Source organism: Anneissia japonica, unplaced genomic scaffold (genome assembly GCF_011630105.1).
Source record: "Anneissia japonica isolate Jap-2015-1 unplaced genomic scaffold, ASM1163010v1 scaffold993_len1110182_cov180, whole genome shotgun sequence".
In the NCBI taxonomy this organism is placed as follows: Eukaryota; Metazoa; Echinodermata; class Crinoidea; order Comatulida; family Comatulidae; genus Anneissia; species Anneissia japonica.
In genome coordinates this window covers 644,449-663,928 of record NW_022749760.1, presented here as the reverse complement: position 1 = coordinate 663,928, position 19,480 = coordinate 644,449, and the positions used below count along the sequence as shown (strand labels likewise).

General features: G+C 33.7%; 1 protein-coding gene across 1 annotated transcript in view; it reads right to left on the bottom strand.

Moving 5' to 3' along the window:
• Positions 1-19,480, bottom strand: part of LOC117121197 (putative glycerol kinase 5) — a 60,714-nt gene that overhangs the window by 37,101 nt on the left and 4,133 nt on the right. Inside the window, exons 2-4 of the mRNA XM_033266313.1 lie at positions 7,888-7,981; positions 5,523-5,598; positions 766-859 (exon numbers count right to left, since the gene is read on the bottom strand). Coding sequence (XP_033122204.1) covers positions 766-859; positions 5,523-5,598; positions 7,888-7,981 — 264 coding nt within the window. The remainder of the gene's footprint in view (positions 1-765; positions 860-5,522; positions 5,599-7,887; positions 7,982-19,480) is intronic.

The following is a 19,480-nucleotide window of genomic DNA, read 5'->3' as shown; positions in this document are numbered from 1 at the left end:
GTGAGACCAACCCAAAGCTGATTAAGCAATTGGTCGACTCGTTCAAGTTACCCCCATTAAGAGTTGCAAGTTTCAATGGAGACCCTCTGAAGTCTGTCTCTTATACACATCTAGATGTGTATAAGAGACAGTTTTAAATGTCCAGGCTGCAATGTGATTATATTGGTAAGACAGATAGGTGCTTAATAACTAGACTTAAAGAACATTCTTCACGATCTGATAGTGTTATATTTGATCATGTTAAAAACTGTGAGGCATTTCAATTTGTTTTAGGATTACAGAGTATACTTGAAAATGATAATGTCGTCTGTAATGTAAGTAATAAATTAGGTTTAATTTTCTAGTACTAGCATTATTGACAGCTCCCGAAACTGGTCTATCCTATTGTTTAAAGAAGCGTTCGCTATACGTAGACTACACCCTTTGCTTAACAATGGGCTCAGAGCTTTAAAAGAGCTTTCTTTGTTTTTGTAGGTATCTTTGATCATTAGAGTAAGAATGCTTTAATCTTTTGTTTAAATCACTGCTATGTCACCTACTAGAGGTAATGTTTTGATGGGTTAAACACTTTTGGTACTAGTGCATATAAGCTTGCTAATATGGATAATTTTTTCATTCCTGATGATGACATAATTAATGTCGAAATATTGAATCCCAACACGATGGCGTATATTTCAATACTTGGAGTATGTATTATACTTTCTAAACTGTATACAGTAATATCAAATTAATATACTATTATATTATGTTTTTTATACCACTTACTTTGAAAGACAGTGATTGGTTGATGACATTTGCATATGGTTCAGCTCTTGTGTCATTCCATGATATAAAGTTACAGTAGTGTGTACCAGTGTGCCTACCAAAAGAAATTGTTCAATTGAAAATAACAGAAGCACAATATAATAATAATATTAATTATTATGTAAAACTGGCTTTAGATCCTTATTCTTTACAAGTGGCTATAAAGAAAATCTAAGCCCTGTGTACACTATCAAATTTCGCTTGACAAAAAACATGTGACATGCCTATATATGGACATAATGACATCACATCATGCCCATATATAGGCATATCATTGCTATATATGGGCAAACAACAGAAAATTTGATAGTCTGGACAATGTTTTATCATGGAGGATTTGGTTTAAACTAGTGTAATTCCTCCATGGCGTTATAAAATAAAGTATTTATTGGGAAATTTCACCTTTACTGTATGTATATTGGTGGCCCACACAAAGGTGGTGTATCCATATTGTACAACTTATAAAAGGACAAACAAAATTATAAACAAAGAATTAAACTATTAACTTAACAAAAATACACAAAGGCCTACACTTACAAATTGAAATTGGCAATTAAAAGTACTACAGTACTCCAGACAAAGAGGTCACCAACCAGGTGACTAAAGAGAAGAATTTATTTATATTTATTTATTTTGTTTCTTTTTACTACAATGTTAGGCTATAGTATACTGTATTCAGCAATTCTTATTTAAACCATTTTTTAAAATTTGTTTTTTTTTTTTTGAGATTTGAAATAGATGCCATAAGAAAATGAATGAACCTGGGGAAGTCACAAGGAATATGGCAAACCATCCCTCTCTGTGTATGAAGCGACACATCTACAAATTAAAAACAAGGAAATTATAAACAAAGTATTAAGCTATTAACTTAATTAACAAAATACATATACCCTTACACATTTTAACAGGCAAATACTCCAGACAAAGAGGGAGGACCACCAATCAGGTGTCTATAAAGTGCAATTTAGTTTTTGCTACAATACTGGGCAATTCTTATTTAAACCATTTTCATTGTTAATTCATGTATGTTCGTGAAGTTTTGAAATAAACCATTAGAATGATGAATGAATGAACTACCTGGAGGAAGTAGCCATGAATATGGCAAACCAGATCTCCCTGTGTATGAAGCAGTATTTCCACATCTTAAACATTTTTTCATAAAATATATGTATATAAGCAAGTTTAAGAAAGAAAAAAAAATTGAAAAAAAAAATGAGAATCTCATTAAAAAATTACTTTACACACAGTAGTACAACTACCAGACAATTAAATAGACCCATGCTTGTTTAATGTAGCTTTTACAAAGAGGTCAAAAATTCTGTAAATAATTATAACTATACAGTAATGTGAATGTTTATGTTAGATCAAGGAGGTAATAATAATGTGAATGTTTATGTTAGATCAAGGAGGTAATAATAATACCTCCTTGATTTGATCAAATACAAAGTGCTACAACAACCAAGGAGGTACTTAATACAATTGACAATCACACCCAGACTGTCTATATGTTTGCTTATGTCTGTACTTCACAAAGATGTAAAAGGTAAATACAGATGTGAAAGTTTGTTCTTCCTATAGCTAGTCTACTACTATGTATTTAAATTTAAAATAACTCTAATTATGCAAATATTTGATTTTTTAAGTGTAAACAGTGCTTCGGATAAAGACTGGTCATAACAAATTTGAAAAATTTCAATTTCATATTTCAATTGCTTAATTTGTATACTGTAGGACCCCTATTAGGGGAATACCTTAGGATAAAAAAAGCGTGGCCTTAATAGGAGTTGACCATAGTGTTAAAAGACGTACTGTATCCCCCACCCCTGTTTAGAGCCCAAAAAAGTGTTCATTTAATAGGGGTGTCCCAAAGTAGGATTCAACTGTATATAAGTATATTAACATGCAGTTCAAAATTTGAATAAAAAAAATTTCTGTCAATAAACAGAGATTTAGAAAATCTTTTAGTATTCTTTTGTAACAAATAGATTGGCTAGTGAATCAATTTAGGAATTTCTATTAATAAAATACTGTCAATTATCAAAAACTATTTTTTTCTATCTGTTTCAAGTTGGATGTTAACTTTTTGTTCCTTTTATAAAGTAAGATATTCAAAATTTTAACTGAATTTATTTTTTAGGTGTTACCCAAATTCTTTTACAGTAGCACACAGTACTGGCAAATCCAATAATTGGTATTAAACCTAAACTTTTGTAATGAAAAAGTTCAATGAACCTTTACATTCCTTATTAATAAATATTCTTACTCTTAAACATCAATCACCATATTTTTTTGTGCTAATATTTATTGCATTTTAAACCTGTGTGGCAATTTTTGGCACATGTTTAGACAAAATTAATGTATTTAATGTCGTAGGTTTCAACAACAGACCGGGCCACTAGTGTATTTGGTTGGACTAACTATGGTAGTCGTGATGACTGTCCTTGCCGTACAGTTTATCACAATAAATCACAGTGCCTACTGTATAATCAAGGTTGACGTACTTCCAAAAACTCAACAGATACAAATTGTTTGAATACAAAGAATGTCGCCCTACCCTTTACACTTTTTTTTAAATAAGAACAAATTTAATAAGAACACTAAGGCTGAAATTGCTTAAAAATTAAGAACATAATAAAAACAAGTGAGGCTGATTTAAAATGTCAAATGAGGTTTTTATTTTTAAAAAACTAGAAAAACCAAAAAATTACATCTATACCTTACAGTATGTGCAGAAGGTGTGACTAGCCTTTTTAATACAGTAGAGTAGGGGTGTGTTCGGGCGAGAACGAGAAAAAGTTACATAGTGTTATTACATTGCATTGCATCCGCAGTTGGTCTACCGGTTCGTGCAGAACTCAGCTTTAAAAAAAAAACCAATAACTTCGGACGTAAAACCTCAGATATACAAATGATGAGTTTCTATCAAGTTGCCCTGCACCTTTGAGTCACCCAGCTGCGTCACCCCACAATTTTATTAAGAAACAGACTTTGGCATTGGTCCACTGCATTAATGTAGTTGTCTCAAAATCAAGTAATGAAATTACCAAAGAAGCTACAACAACAATAATAAAGCATAGCAAACTCCCAATAAATCACAGATGTGCATTTTGTGTGCATAAACCATGAATAAACTTTCATTTGTTTGACAATTGTAGTTTAAAAACAGGAAATTACTACCACTGTTAAATGAATAAGCAGTGGTGCCATGGTCATGTATGCATGCGGCAGACGTACAGTATGTAACAATTTTGATTCTAGGCTAGCCCTCAGTTGAAATAATTTATTTTATCAAGCATTTCAGTTTTGTTTTTAGAAATAAACTGTAAAAGAAGGCAGGGAACATCATTTAAAACAGACTTTACTTCTGGCGCATGTTAAAACAATCAAAAGGGATTAAGTGGATACAAAATGCTCCCTGCTGATACCACATGCTGCTTTTGCTCTTCCAAAAACACTGCAATTTGCAGCGTTGGATTATCAGCGGATATCAACAGGCGGTCTGCGTTTAACCAAGGCAACCAAGGCGTACATCTCGGGACATCAAAGGTTATAACTCTGGCATCGACATTCTAGGCGCACGTGCGTCCCTACACGCTGAACGTCACAAAAACCATAGCAACCAGACCATAAACCGTCACCATACATGACGATTTACCTACGCGCGTGTTAGTTGCCATGATAATCGCGCGTCGTGCAGTGATTACAAAGGACTGATGATATTTTGCACTAACATTAGACTGAAATATATTCTTCATTTCAACATTAATTTTACCGAAATTGTGGAGCATTGTCGTTCATGAGACTCACTTCGCAGTAAAAATTAATAAATGTCCTGTATATACTCAAATGCTCGTTTTTGGCACCTTATGCCAACATTGTCAAAATGACAGATTAATATTACATAAGAACATGAAATTTTATAAAATTCGTAAAATTTAACTCTTCATTTTCTTGGTCAATTTTCACAAATCAAATTGCAGTTTATAGAAGCATTTAACAAGCTCGCATTAAAAAAAAAATCAGATGTAACAGACATTGCGAAGTACCCAAAATTAATAAAATAAAAACTTACACCACAAAACGAATGGCACGCATAGACTAATAATTGACGGCTGTACTCGCAACTAGTACCGGATTGTCGATGCCACAGTAAAGATCAAAGGACTGTACGCACGCACTATGTTCGAGAGCGGAGATGTGCGTCCTTCTGTTGAATTACCTTGGTTTAACACCCGTTCGGGCTAGAACTGGAAGTGACAGTTTCCAGGTTTATCCCGTGTTAGACTACACAAAACTCGCCCGAATGCACCCCAGGTGTGCCTACCTGTCATTTGGGGCCATTTTTCTAGGATATTTTTTCCAGGGCATTTTTTTTATATATTTTATGTAAACTTGGGTGAGGCCTGGGCTATCAACCGAGGATGGGCCTCAAATCCTACGCTACCGATTTAGAGTCAAATTTAATATACTCTGGATGTTCTGTATCTATCATTTAAACACTTTAAAATGTTTTTTTTTTTATAAACTATTAATAATTAATAAAATGAAATTTCTAGTAATTAAAATTTAAAAATTAAAAAAAAAGGTTTTTTTAAAGCTGTCTGACGGGACATAGTCTTTCACTATATACTAGTTCGGGCTTAATGTAATGTGCCCAGGCTGATCTGTGATTCATAAGGCGTTACACAATGAGGCCTACTGTATTATTATTAGCCTACCTGTCCCAAAGAGTGATCGTAGCTCTTTGCACGGATATCCCCATACATGCAACATTCTTCACCGAAATGTTAGCATCTGAAATATAAAAATAATAAAATTATGTATAATTATTATATACTTATTTATATTTCTAGGAGATCTGGTTTGCGAGCTTTCTTAACACTTACAGTTGCTGTTCATGGTGACACCCATGGCCAGCTAGCGCCGGGGAGACAAATTCAAATATATTACTAAAAACTGAAATTGTTGGAGAGGATTAGTTTCCAGGAGAATTGTGCTTGCTTGTGGAAATTCAGGAGGCAGTAGCCAATTTCCAGGAGGCCCTGAGTCTCAGAACCCCTGCAAACCTACACACATAAGTTCTTCATTAACCAATTCTCAAAGAGGCTTAGGTAGTGAAGTCAATTTGATCATGAGAAAAAAAAACATAGGACTGGGATTGGAAGTCAAGATTCTTTACCACTAAGCTGAAGCTCCACTCCATCAACATTGCAGGATTTGAACCCAGGCCGGACCCTGACATTGGAAGCAAGCATCTTAACCACCAAGTTCAGCTCCACTCCATCAACATTGCAGGATTTGAACCCAGGCAAGCATCTTAACCACCAAGTTCAGCTCCACTCCATCAACATTGCAGGATTTGAACCCAGGACCCTGACATTAGAAGGCAAGCATCTTAACCACCAAGTTCAGCTCCACTCCATCAACATTGCAGGATTTGAACCCAGGACCCTGACATTAGAAGGCAAGCACCTTAACCACCAAGTTCAGCTCCACTCCATCAACATTGCAGGATCTGAACCCAGGACCCGGGATTGGAAGGAAGCTACAGCTCTATGTCAATGAGGCTAAAGGAAAGTCAATATACTGTACTTTTGGTTGAAAACAATCCTAAGACTTTGCCAGGGTTGAACAGGCTAAATCCCAGGGATTGGAAGGCAAGAAAGCTACGTGCAGCTCTACTGTCTGTCAACGAGGCTAAAGGAGCACTGTTTTTTTTTTGTGGTCGAAAAAATAATCCTAATACTTTGCCAGGGTTGCAGGCCAAGACAGGTAAAGTCTGTCAATGAGGCAGTTATAATCATTATTATTTTTTTGTTGTTGAAAACAATCATAATACTCTGCTAGGGTTGAAAAGGCTAAGACCTTGGGGTTGGCTAGTTACCTCTGCCAAGCCACAGTTTCACATTGGTCTCACTTACAAATATAGTACAACAGTGATCAAGTCCTGTATAGTTTGGTACTGGATTCAAAGTAGAGAGTAGTAGTATCCTACACATCTGCAGTAGGATACCATTTTAGGGACAGGAACTCAATAGTTTTATACATTTCCTTTATGAATTTGTTTCTTGTCTATGTTTGGTCTTTCTCAGGTTGACTCCGGGGCAGAATTGAGAAAAAAACATGTCCTTACGGGAAAAAGCAATTGCAGCTCCATACTGTAGCTCGATTAGTTTTGCCTGGGAATTAAATATTGATGATGAGGCCAGCCGTACAATTGGTCAATTTATTGCTTTGGAGCCAGATGGGCTCTACATTATTACCAAACAAATCTAAAAGATTATCTGTTTTTAATCATGTACAATAGGCAGTCTACAGAGTATCTAAATTATTAGAATTTATTTTTTTCTTTGTAGACATAATTAGGGATAAAACAAAAAGACACTAACTCTAAAAAAAAAGGTTATTGTCAATTTTTTTTTTTTAACTATTACATATTCTTTTATCTTTTCCTCTCAAGCAATTTGTTAGTTTCATGGTGGAAACAGACTGTAAGTAAAGTAACTAGGTCAAAGACACCAGCGAAGTACACAGCAAAAAACTGAAGAAACCATAAACTTGAGGTTCCTATGGCACTAAATCACGGTTTTGTTTAAGAAAAAAAAAAAAAAATGGTGAGGCAGAGAAAATGTCTAGATGTGTATAAGAGACAGGGCGAGAAACTATTTTCTTTTTTTTGGCCTAATAGATCACTATTTACTACCACCTCTCCTTTGCCATTATACTGTGAATATCCTAGCTTTTATGATTATCATCTTTGGATCATAAATAAATTTAATTGCATTCACTTTAAAGATGCAGATACTGAATCTCTATGATAATTGTAGCAATGCAGTACTCTATTTGAGTGGAGTTGAATAGTTTAAGATGCTTACCTTCCAATCCCATGGTCCTGGGTTCAATTCCTGGCATGGTATTAAATAGGATTTCTTCTCACGACTATTAAAAACAACTCCCCACCCTAGCCTCAGAATGACTTTGTCTACATAGAGTGCACATGTGTTTGTCTTTGTGAAGGAAAATAAATTATAAAACAAATAATAAAATATATTCTTAAAAAAATGATGTTTAAAAGTATAGTACCTGATATTGCTTGTTTTACAACAGTGGTAAACTGTGCCCATACAGTGTCTGGAATAAGCTCAATAGTGTGATCTTGAGGACAATGTAGCTGAACCTATGGATGAAAAAATTTTATTTCACATAGATTAGCATAATTGTTAAATTAAATTACTGGTCTAAAGGACCTGAAAATCTCATAACTATTCTTTGCTAACAACATCTCCCCACCCACCCCGAAATGAAATTACAGTAATGTAACATAAATAATAATTTGTGATTAGACTTCATTGAGAGTTCACTTCTTACCTTCTTCTATTAGCTAGATAGTAAATGTGAAAATCCTGAATTAAAACAAAGGTCTTGTACAACTACTAGGTGTTTTTTTTTTTCCCTTTAATGGTTGATGTTTTTAAATTTATAGTGCAAATTACAAAAAGTCTCGCTGTAAACACATCATCATCATCTTCTTTTTCCATTTATCTCCACCATCAACATAATCTTCACCATCCTCTTTTCATCTCCACTACAATCATTATCAACATCAATGTCAACATAAATAAAATACAAAGCTTCTACTATTAAAAATAATCTTCAATGTACTATCACAAGCTATTGTTGCTTTGTAAACTGTAGTATACTGTTGGGACTACCAATTTCACCCTGGTTATTTCCCACACTTGTCCGCGCAAGTATACCCCATAAATGCTTAAACTTCCCCCATATTTACCACACCTGTGCCACCAAGTCCTAAAAAAATATACAGGGTACCCCAAAAATTTGGCACCTCCTCGTACAGAAATATTTAAGAGTGAGCTCCCTAGGGATAAAATATTGGTCTGGGAAAATTCTTTGAATACAGTTAATTTAATCCACAATTCATATTTATTTAATTTTGTAAATTGTCAATGTATAGGCCTATAAGCTTTTAAAAGCTTTAAGGATGTATTTTAATAAGTTGATTTTTATAGTGTACAGTAATGCCACGGCCAAAAAGCTTCACATTATTGCTAAAGTCATGTTTTTAACATGCTTGTACTGGTTATACTTTTAACCTGGCCATGCTTGTCTGATACACTGTCTTAAAAGTCAATTAACAATTTCAATTTTCTCCAAGTAAAAATGTAAATCTTCCTTATTTCTGTATATTATAAAGTCAAAAAGCCTTAAGACGGAACATTTATTAAGTGTGCCAAATAAAATGTTCGCTTTTGAAAGCACCAACGAATAGTACGAATGACAAAATTGCACTGGGTTTCCTGGACAATGAAAACAATATATTTGGATCACAATTTAGGATGAAGCAATATCTTTTATGGTTATACAATGAGAATTTTTAAAATAAATGAAAAACATCATCTACAGTACTGTACCTTACAAGAATTCTTTTGATGTGGTACTTTTCTCCATTTACCCCTGCCATACTTGTAATCATAATTCAAAGTCTGCTTTGGTAATACATTATATAGTAGAGCTTTTTAAAGCATACTCAGAAACTAGTTTTATAGTTAAAATGATGAATAATCGTTTACTACAGTAAGTGAGATTAACTGTGATATGGTAGCCAATATCCTGCTAAAATTGATATAAAATTTGTCATTTGGAGTACCTTAAGCAAGCCAATATTCACTTATTTATACAGTAGCTATGATCCCTCATTTATAATTAATTTTTTATGATTCTGCAAAATCTATGCGTTAGCATTAATCTATACAGTAGGACCTATCACTTACATAGTATGCCTACCAAATATATTATAATTAGGAGAAATCAGTTAAACAAATATCAAACTTCTGTTTACAACACAACAAAATATTCTATTTTGTTCAGTTACAGTACTGTAAGAATAAAAGTTTAACCACTGCTTATTTGAATACAGACATGAGCTAGTATTCGGATAGGATGAATCATCATTGTTTGTTTGCATCTTAATAGTCACGCGAAAATGTTGTTTTGTTAAAGTTTTCATTTTATAGGCAATTTTAAATTACATTCTGGGTAATGTTACATCATGCATATGTAGAGTATCAGCCTGGTAACCATTTCATGTGGAGTCAAAATGCAGTTGCAATGCGGTTCTTATCTTGGTAATCTGATAATTAACCAATAATAAGAGAACCTTTTCTTTCTCAATATTCAGTACAAACACACCCATTAATGTTTACATAAATTTCTTCAGTCATGCATGTTCAAAGTTGTATGTCGATTCAAATGTTACAATAAGCTGTGTTACTACAATAGACTCCTATTGAGAAGCCTATATGTCAATCAAAACATTTTGGTTTTTAATTACTGTGAAAGAAATTTAATACTAAAAACTAGATGAACCTATTTATCCATGTACTGTACAGTATTGTATTTTAACTGACCTTTGTATAACGTTCGTATTATGTAGGAAGGGTTTATAAATTACTAGTATCCCAGTAAAACTTTTTCTATTACAAACATTATACAGTATAAAGGCCAATTACAATGCTGTACAGTACATGGTACATGGGTAAATAGGTTTCATCTAGTGTTTATTTCTTTAGTTATAATAGTCTGAACGAGTGTATTGTATAATGTTTTTTGGGCAACAAGGTGGGAGAGAATATTATTTTAAGTTAATAAAAGGCTTGGGCAGGTTTAGGGCACTGTTAATAACTTATTGCTGCCTAGTACATGTTCAATAAAAGATATGTCTGCCATATTTAATGCACAAGAATGGGAACATTTATGAAAATCTCGTAAAACTCTGGAGAAATCCAAGAAAAATTCAAATTCCATGAGGAAATGTGGAATTTCCAGGAGAAAATGTGGAATTTCCTGGAGACTGGGAGATGAACCAAAATTCCTGGAGACTCCAGCCCAATCCGGGAGACTTGGAAGCCCTGTTAATATCCTACTTTCAAACTTAATCACTCTCAAAATATGACCTCCTTTTTCTATTACCTGTTTAGCTACCTTTCACTTCTTATTCTTAAGTTAATATTTTCTCCATGATTATGGTACTTTTTATGTTTTCTAATTATAAAATACATCTTTTTTCCATTAAGCGTTATAGTTGAAGAAAACTAAGGACAGTTGATAGGCATTTTGGGGGTGGGTGCGTGATAATATTGGTAAACTCTAAATAATAAGAGTGGATTTTAAGGATGGAAAGTGGGTTAATAAGGGTGGGTGCAGGGCCATGAAATTAGCTTTAGACTGGGTGGAAAATTTCAAGCCTGGATGGCCCCCACCCACCATAACTACATCCCTTCCATTCATTTCTCACATTGTACTTCATAATCATCTCATGCAAATCAGATCATTTTTATAAATCATGTTTTTCTTATGCGTTACTGTACGTGCCTCCTTTCTGAACGCCTCCACAAAAACCTTTTAAACAATGTCTCAGTGAATTTGTATAAATATTAGAATGGATTTAAACAGCAAGGACAACCTACAAAAGTCCAAAGACTTTTTCCAGTGGGATCCTTCAGGTGGTGATTATAGGCATTACACAACCACTACTCATTCCTGAAGAGTATACTGTACTGCGTTCTTTAACGTGTACATGGACCATTTGGCTCACAGGACCAACGGCTTAAACATCACATCTGAAAGTCGCTGCCCATTTTCTTTTGCATTTCAGTCCTTCAGCGCAAAGAGAGCAGTGATTGAAATTGAACCTGGTACTCTCCACAGTTCAGCACATCCACAGTTGCTACAACAATTTAGCTGGCTAAGTTAATTGCTTATAAATATATGGAAAATCAGAGACAAAATTTACCCATAAAGGCCTATTTATACTTGCAATGATAACGATAAAAAGTTAAAAAGGAGTTGTTCATAGAAAATTAAAAAATAAGTTTTTACACTTGCATGATTCAATAACGATAAATATTTTGACAAATCTATTCAAATGACATCATTATCATGGAAAAAACGTTAAAATCATTGTTACTACTACAAATTCCTCATTTTTCCATGATTATGATGTGATTTGTCAAAACATTTTTTTACTGTATATAAACAATAAATTATAATCAAATTGCTGTAGTCTAAAAATTTCTCTTATTTCTTTATTTTCTATTATGAGCAATTGCTTTAGCCTTTTATCGTTATCGTTGCAAGTATAAACAGGCATTTAGGGATGAAGAAAGTCTAGAATGAGCTACTAGGCCACAGATCAACCACCATGAGCATCTTGTTAAAATAATAGATACAAAGTATCAGCCCTACTGTACACAAGGTATACAAATTTACATTATCATAAGATGACAATGCTGAAGAGAAACACAACATGAATTCAAGGATAATGAGTTATTTCAAATTCATTTAAATTATAAAAAGAAGTGAATTCATTGTAATTGAATTGGAAGCTACAGTAAATCCTGTACTAAATCTAGAACCAATTGATTAAATGCCAATTTAGCTAAATTTAAAATCCTCCTTTTCTACTGGAAATACCTTAATAGCTTCAGTAATCACAAAAAACACCTTGGAATGCAAAGCTTCAAGGATGTTTTTCTAAAAGGCTCAATTTATTATTATAAAGTTTAAATACAAAGACCATTCGATCCTTCAAATAACCAGGACTACCATGGCCATATTCCAGCTATTCAATTAAAGAAAATTAAATGTAGTTGTTAAAACCAAGTTTTTTGTGGAAGCAGTTTGGTGCAGCTCTCCCAAACTCATGGTCAGGTTTTCCAGGGGTAGATTTATTAAATGAGGGAGGAGGAGTTACTGCATGGAGCTTGTAGTGTTCTTTGCCACATTCACCTAAACTTCACCATGATTGGGGATAAGATGTGAAAATTTGAGGGAATAGTACATCTAGAAGGCCCGAAATGACACTTTAGTAAAATTCATCATCAAGTTTTACGGCTGTACAGCACTTTCGTTAAAGCCTGGGTGATTTATGCAGTTCATTTCAACAATTTTCAGGCATCTTCTTGACTTTATGAAATTACATGTTGGTCGAAAAGTAGGGGCACAAACCCCTTGAAAATATCTTAGAGACGGTACCCCCGTGTCCCTCCCAATCATCTGCGCCCATGCTAGCAGTAGAAGCTACAGTACTAGCAGCAGTGGCTACTAGCATCAGTGGCATAGAAAAATTGAAATGTCATTGTAAATGTACATTTTTTTCTAATTCCATTGTTATATTGGAACTAAATAATGTGGTGGTAAAACAGGGAAGGAGGGGTACATATCCCCTTCCCCATTGGATCCAGACCTAGTTTCTGTCTATTTGCTTGTGTCCTTGAACAAAGCACTTTATCTGCATGCATGTACCTTTTCTCCACAAAGTATAAATCCTTGCGGGGTTGCCGGACTGTGCCGATACAGCAGCTACGCTTAAGCATGTGGACTATGACAGGGATAAAAAAGCAAACAAAAACGAAACAGTAGCTCTGGTTTACAAAAATACGAGAGTACAAAAGCCTAATATTACTGGGGTTACGTGAGTAGGAGTAACCCAGACAACACCTACAGATGCTCTATTGTTACCAACAAATGTAGTCTATGCAAAGTTACATTTAGTTCTCTGTTTACTATATTTTCAATGTGTAGGCTCCAGTGTTTTGTTATTCTTTAAGAAGGTACTCACTAAAGTTTCAGGTTTCAATTATTCACCGCACACAATGATGAGGAATAATAAGTGTACAAAGGTGGGCTGATCATTATCAGCAGAGCTTGAAAATTTACGGCCACACCGAAGGGAAACTAAAATCTAATAAGAAAATTACAAATACAGTATGTATTTGTGTTGGCAATGGCAGATACAAGTAAATAAAATCATATTTATGATAACTACTGTACAGTACAGCACGATACAGTGATTAAATTAAACATTGAATGGGTTAATACTCGTGTATACCGTAAGTCGACCGTGTATAAGACGAATCTGAAAGTCGCTGCCCATTTTCTTTTGCATTTCATTCCTCCAGCGAAAGGAGAGCAGTGATTGGAATTGAACCGGGTATCATGGCCATATTCAAGCTATTCGATTTAAAAAAATGTAGTTGTTAAACCCAAGTTATTTGTGGAAGCAGTTTGGTGCAGCTCTCCCAAGCTCATGGTCAGATTTTCCAGGGGTAGATTTAGTAAATGGAGGAGGGGGAGCTACTGCATGGAGCTTGTAGAGTTCTTTATCACATCCACCTAAACTTCACCATGATTGGGGAAGAGATGTGAAAATTTGAGGGAATAGTACATCTAGAAAGCCTGAAACGACACTTTAGTAAAATTCATCATCAAGTTCTACGGCTGTACAGCGCCTTCGTTAAAGCCTAGGTCATTCATGCAGTTCATTTCAACAATTTTCAGGCATCTTCTTGACTTCATGAAATTACATGTTGGTCGAAAAGTAAGGGGAATAAACCCCTTAAAAATATCTTCGGGGATGGTACCTCCGTGTCCCTCCCAATGATTTGCGCTCATGCTAGCAGTAGAAGCTACTAGCAGCAGTGGCTACTAGCAGCAGTGGCTACAAAATTAAAATGTCATTGTAAATGTATATTTTTTTTCTAATTCCATTGTTATATTGGAACTAAATAATGTGGTGTTAAAACAGGGAAGGAGGGGTACATATCCCGTTCCCCGTTGGATCCAGGCCTAGTTTCTGTCTCTTTGCTTGTGTCCCTGAACAAAGCACTTTATCTGCATGCATGTAACTTTTCTCCACAAAGTATAAATCCTTGCGGGGTTGCCTGACTGTGCCGATACAGCAGCAACGCGTAAGCATGTGGACTATGACAGGGATAAAAAAGCAAACAAAAACGAAACATTAGCTCTGGTTTACAAAAATACGAGAGTACAAAAGCCTAATATATTGTAACTGGGGTTATGTGAGTAAGATTAACCTAGATACACCTACAGATGCTATATTTTTTACAACAGATGTAATCCATGTAAAATTACATTACTGTAGGTTCTCTGTTTACTGTATTTTCAATGGTAGGCTACAGTTTTTTGTTATTCTTTAAGAAAATACTAAAGTTTCAAGTTTTAATTATTCACTACACACAATGATGAGGAATAATAAGTGTGCAGTGGTGGGCTGATCTTTATCAGCAGAGCCCGAACATTTTCAACCATTTTAATTTTATCATCATTTTCAGATTTTGAATAATAATTTATTTTCACAATATTATTGCACTTAGAGCCTTTAAACTGCCAAAATTATGTTTTTTGGTGGCCACTTTGATTTTTCCCATTTTCGGCTGGAACGGTTGTAGTGACATCGTGGTTGCCGCAATTTTTGGAATTGACATACTCAAAAACCACCTAGGACAAAGTTTCATGCTTCTTTCCAGAAGTGCACGACTTGACCAAAAAATGTCACATATCGCCCCACAATATCCAGAAATAATGACTTATTTTAATATGTAGAGTAACGTTTCTGTGACCAGTAAATGATTAAATATTTATAGTACAAAATCCTAATATAACCGGGGTTATGTGAGTAGGAGTAACCCAGATAGCACCTACAGATGCTCTATTTTTACCAACAGATGTAGTCCATGCAAATTTACATTAGGTTCTCTGTTTACTGTATTTTCAATGCATACACTAGGCTCCAGTGTTTTGTTACTGTATTCTTTAAGAAGATACTAAAGTTAAGTTTCAATTATTCGCCACACACAATGATGATGAATAATAAGTGTACAGTGATGGGCTGATCATTATCAGCAGAGCTCGAACATTTACGGCCACACCGAAATGAAGCTAAATAACTGTACAGTACAGTAAATAGCTTTCATTCATACTAACATTTAGTAGGTTCATTACAAAAGTAAATTTGCTCGTTACGGACGATCCAAACATAAGACGAACATGATTTCAAAAATCTAATATTTGCATGTTGTGCGCATACATTAAGATTCCCATCTGGTTTCTATCATAATTTGATATTTTATACGCGAGTACTCTATACAATTTATTCAACATTTATTCGACAATATATAAACATGCATGAAAATTAAACAAATCAAAGTTACAGTACACATTGAAAATGGTCAAGGGACGACATAGAAACTCTTACGAGTCTGTCACTGTTGCCCCTCTTCAAGATAGCAAAAACAACATTAAACATGAAAATGAACAGAAAATAAACTCCTCCGTATAAATAAGATAAACTGTTTTCTCTGATTATTTACCAATGTAATTCAATTCCCCAACTCTAATTATTTTTATTATTAAAATGACAGTTTATATATGAAGGTCAGTTTAAGTTTTGATTTGAATTGTTTTAATGTGTTTGCAGATGTTACACCTTGGATTTCAGAAATAAAATTCCATTATGGTACTCAATGTTCATAACATGATAACAGATAAATATATACATTTAAAATAAGTAATTGAAGCTACAGTAAATTACAAATGACGGTATCAATAACACTATTTGTAGCAAAAAACATAGAAAAACCTAATATCAAATCATCATCATTCAACAACGGTGCAGACAACCACTAGCTTCTTCCATTCCTGTCTGTTTGCAGCTTTAGTTCTTTAATGCCTTCAGGTGTTAAGCCTGTCATTTGAGAGTATCACTTGAATGTCAACAAATTAATAAACAATTATTAAATAAACCTATTTATTTTCCGGTGGCTTTTCACATGCGTCGCGCCTTTGATTTTGTTTGGAATTGGCGCCATATAAATTCGTGATATTATTATTATTATTATTATTATTATTAATTAAATATTATTAAATATTGAACATATTAAAAGATCAAATCATTATGAAATCCAAATAACATGGATCTAAATACTGAGTATCAGTTTATTGACTTTACATACTTTTTACTAGCAGAATTTTCAGTTTATTGACTTGACATACTTTTTACTAGCAGAATTTTTAAATTGCTTGCTGTACCAGCAAATTTAAAAGTCTACAAAAGGTATGTTCCCTAGGAAATGTTAACATTCACAGTAGGCGTTGAAATGGCTAACACGAATAGACCTGTTTTCATGTAATTTTCACAAAGACACAGTATTACCACCAACCTACTTTTAAAATATACAAAGTATAAATACAAATAAATTAACTTATCTTTCAATTTTTTTAGCTCAATTATTATGTAATTATTTTTTTTTTTTTTGTAAACTGGATTTTAATTTTCATCCATGAGGGATTCCTGTCCAAAGTTCAGAGGAAAAGACAATTGTCCATCAAGATAATCTACTTTTGAATAAAATGGAGTACCTGGGAATATTTGTCAGATTACTGATAAAAATCATGAAACTTAATAGAGAGTAAATTAATTGATTTTTATCTTGCCAGGCTCAATTTAAATTCTAAAGCTGTTATTATTGAAAATTACTGTATTTGGGACGACCCATTTTACAGTGATTCAGACAACCCACATTTTCAGAAGTGGTTCCTTTGATAGCGTCTTCATTTGATCATTATAAATGACCTATAGTACTATACATTTCAATATGTAGAACATTTTTACTGATTTTATATTATGGTTTATATTACAAACTACTATATACAAACTACTGTACCATGTACAGTATACAGTATTTCTATTTTGTGTCACAGCATACAGTATTCCATATTGTATTGAGAATATAATTTACCGTATTGGAAAAACCAGGATTTAAGCTGGCCAAAACTATTTAGCAATTTAGCTATTAATTCAGTATGAAAATAATTAGCCAAATAGAAATTTGATTAGCCAAAACAAAAGAATAAGCAACGATAGCTTTAATTCTACAGTTTTATGACTAATTTTAAATGAAATGATTTAGCAAAATTCAGCTTTTATTACTGTATGATTTGTCAATTTGGCCAATGACAACTTAAACACTGACAGACATGTTAATTAAATGAAGCAAATTTCTCATCCAATATTTGACAATACAACCGTGAAAGTGTAAATATTATTGTCATACACCCCAGCAAGGGATCCGACCCTGAGTCTCTGTCAGGGTCTCGGATTAAAATCCCTAATGGTGGTTCATGGGAAGAGATTTTATGGTTTGGGATGGCCTAAAATTATGTTTTTATATCATAATATTACAGTAGTAAATTAATATTTTTAGTCCGACCATGGGAATACCATGTCTGTCCGATGGGGAAATTGACCCTTGACCCTCACTGGTGCCACTATTAACCTACAGTAGATGCTGATGAACCATGGAAATACGTATGATTTTAAAATGTACAGTGGCCATTGATTAGAATAAAATATAGCACTGATTCCCAAACATTTTTCTAGGGATTACATTGGTAATTTGGCCTTATATCAATTATCCATAAATAATGTGACTTATTTTAATATGTACAGTAATTTTTCTGTGACCAACTAAAAAATGTTGGAGGCAAATTTTTGTGGCTCAGTTTGGGAAGCGATAGAATACAGCATTATTCTCTACAAAACAATACAAAATATTCTGTTAAAATTCACAATGCAAATAGCAAAAATAAGTAAATATTTATAGTTACTAGTGTTTTCAAATGAAAAAAATATATTATTTTTTCTTCCCTGATTTACTAATGAGTGAAGAGAACATTACAGTATTCCAAAGTAAAATTTATCATTCCTTTGTTTCTTTCAGGATCCAAGGATCCTCTAGAGATTTCACAGCAACCATAAACTGCTAAAAACATGTCCACCATATGGTGTTTGGAAATAACAATTATGACATAGCATACAGTCTGAGTATCTTTGAATTAACAAATAGCAGCACAGCATTTTGGGAGGTTTTCCACATTTCAAAACATACTGAACTTTGGTATTTAAGTTCGAAAAAAAAATTCTAAAAAATGTTATGAAAAAGTATGAAATAAGTTATCAATTTCTAATGATACACAGATCTACAATGCCATACAATTTGACTGTTTACAGGCTTTTTTATGAAAAAATTTTAAAATTTGATTACCACCAGCAAATTTAAATTAGGAATAAATTATAAAAGTATTATTTATAGTGCAATGCAACAGTAATTTGGATGAAAAATAATATCCAATTCAAAGCTAATAGAACAACAAACACTTTTTTCCTATCCATATGTCATTCTCCATATTATTTGAAAACACAGATAATATGGAGATTCCTAATATAGTTCTTGTAGTTTAATAGGCCAAACCCATTTCATGAAGTAAACAATTATATATTACATAAAATACCAATTTTATATATAAAATGGTAACAAAATTCATCATTTACATGCTAGACTACCAAGCTCCAGGGAGTTTACCTCTGACCCCACATACAGTACTGTAGTATCGGTTCATCATCAAAGGTGCAAAGGTTTCAACCCTCCCGATTCGATCGGGAGTCTCGACAATTTCCATGCTATCTCCCGGTCTCCCAAATTTGTTCAAGTTCTCTCGAATTTCAAAAACTATACACTAGGCTAGGCCTACTGTAGATCGTAAAAAACATGGAATTCGCATGGTTAAATACATGAAATTACTAGGCCAAATGGATGAAAAACATTTATACACCTCTCGAAAGACATTTATGCTATCAGAATATTTCGACGGTGAGGGTGCTTTTCACTAATTGGTGCAAATGGGGGCGCCCTTCAACTGCAAATTCTCCCTTCTACCGATTTTTCTGGTCTACAGGGGTTGGAACGTCTGAAAGTGCCTCAATGGCTTGTGGCCGCTTCAACTATAATAATAGACT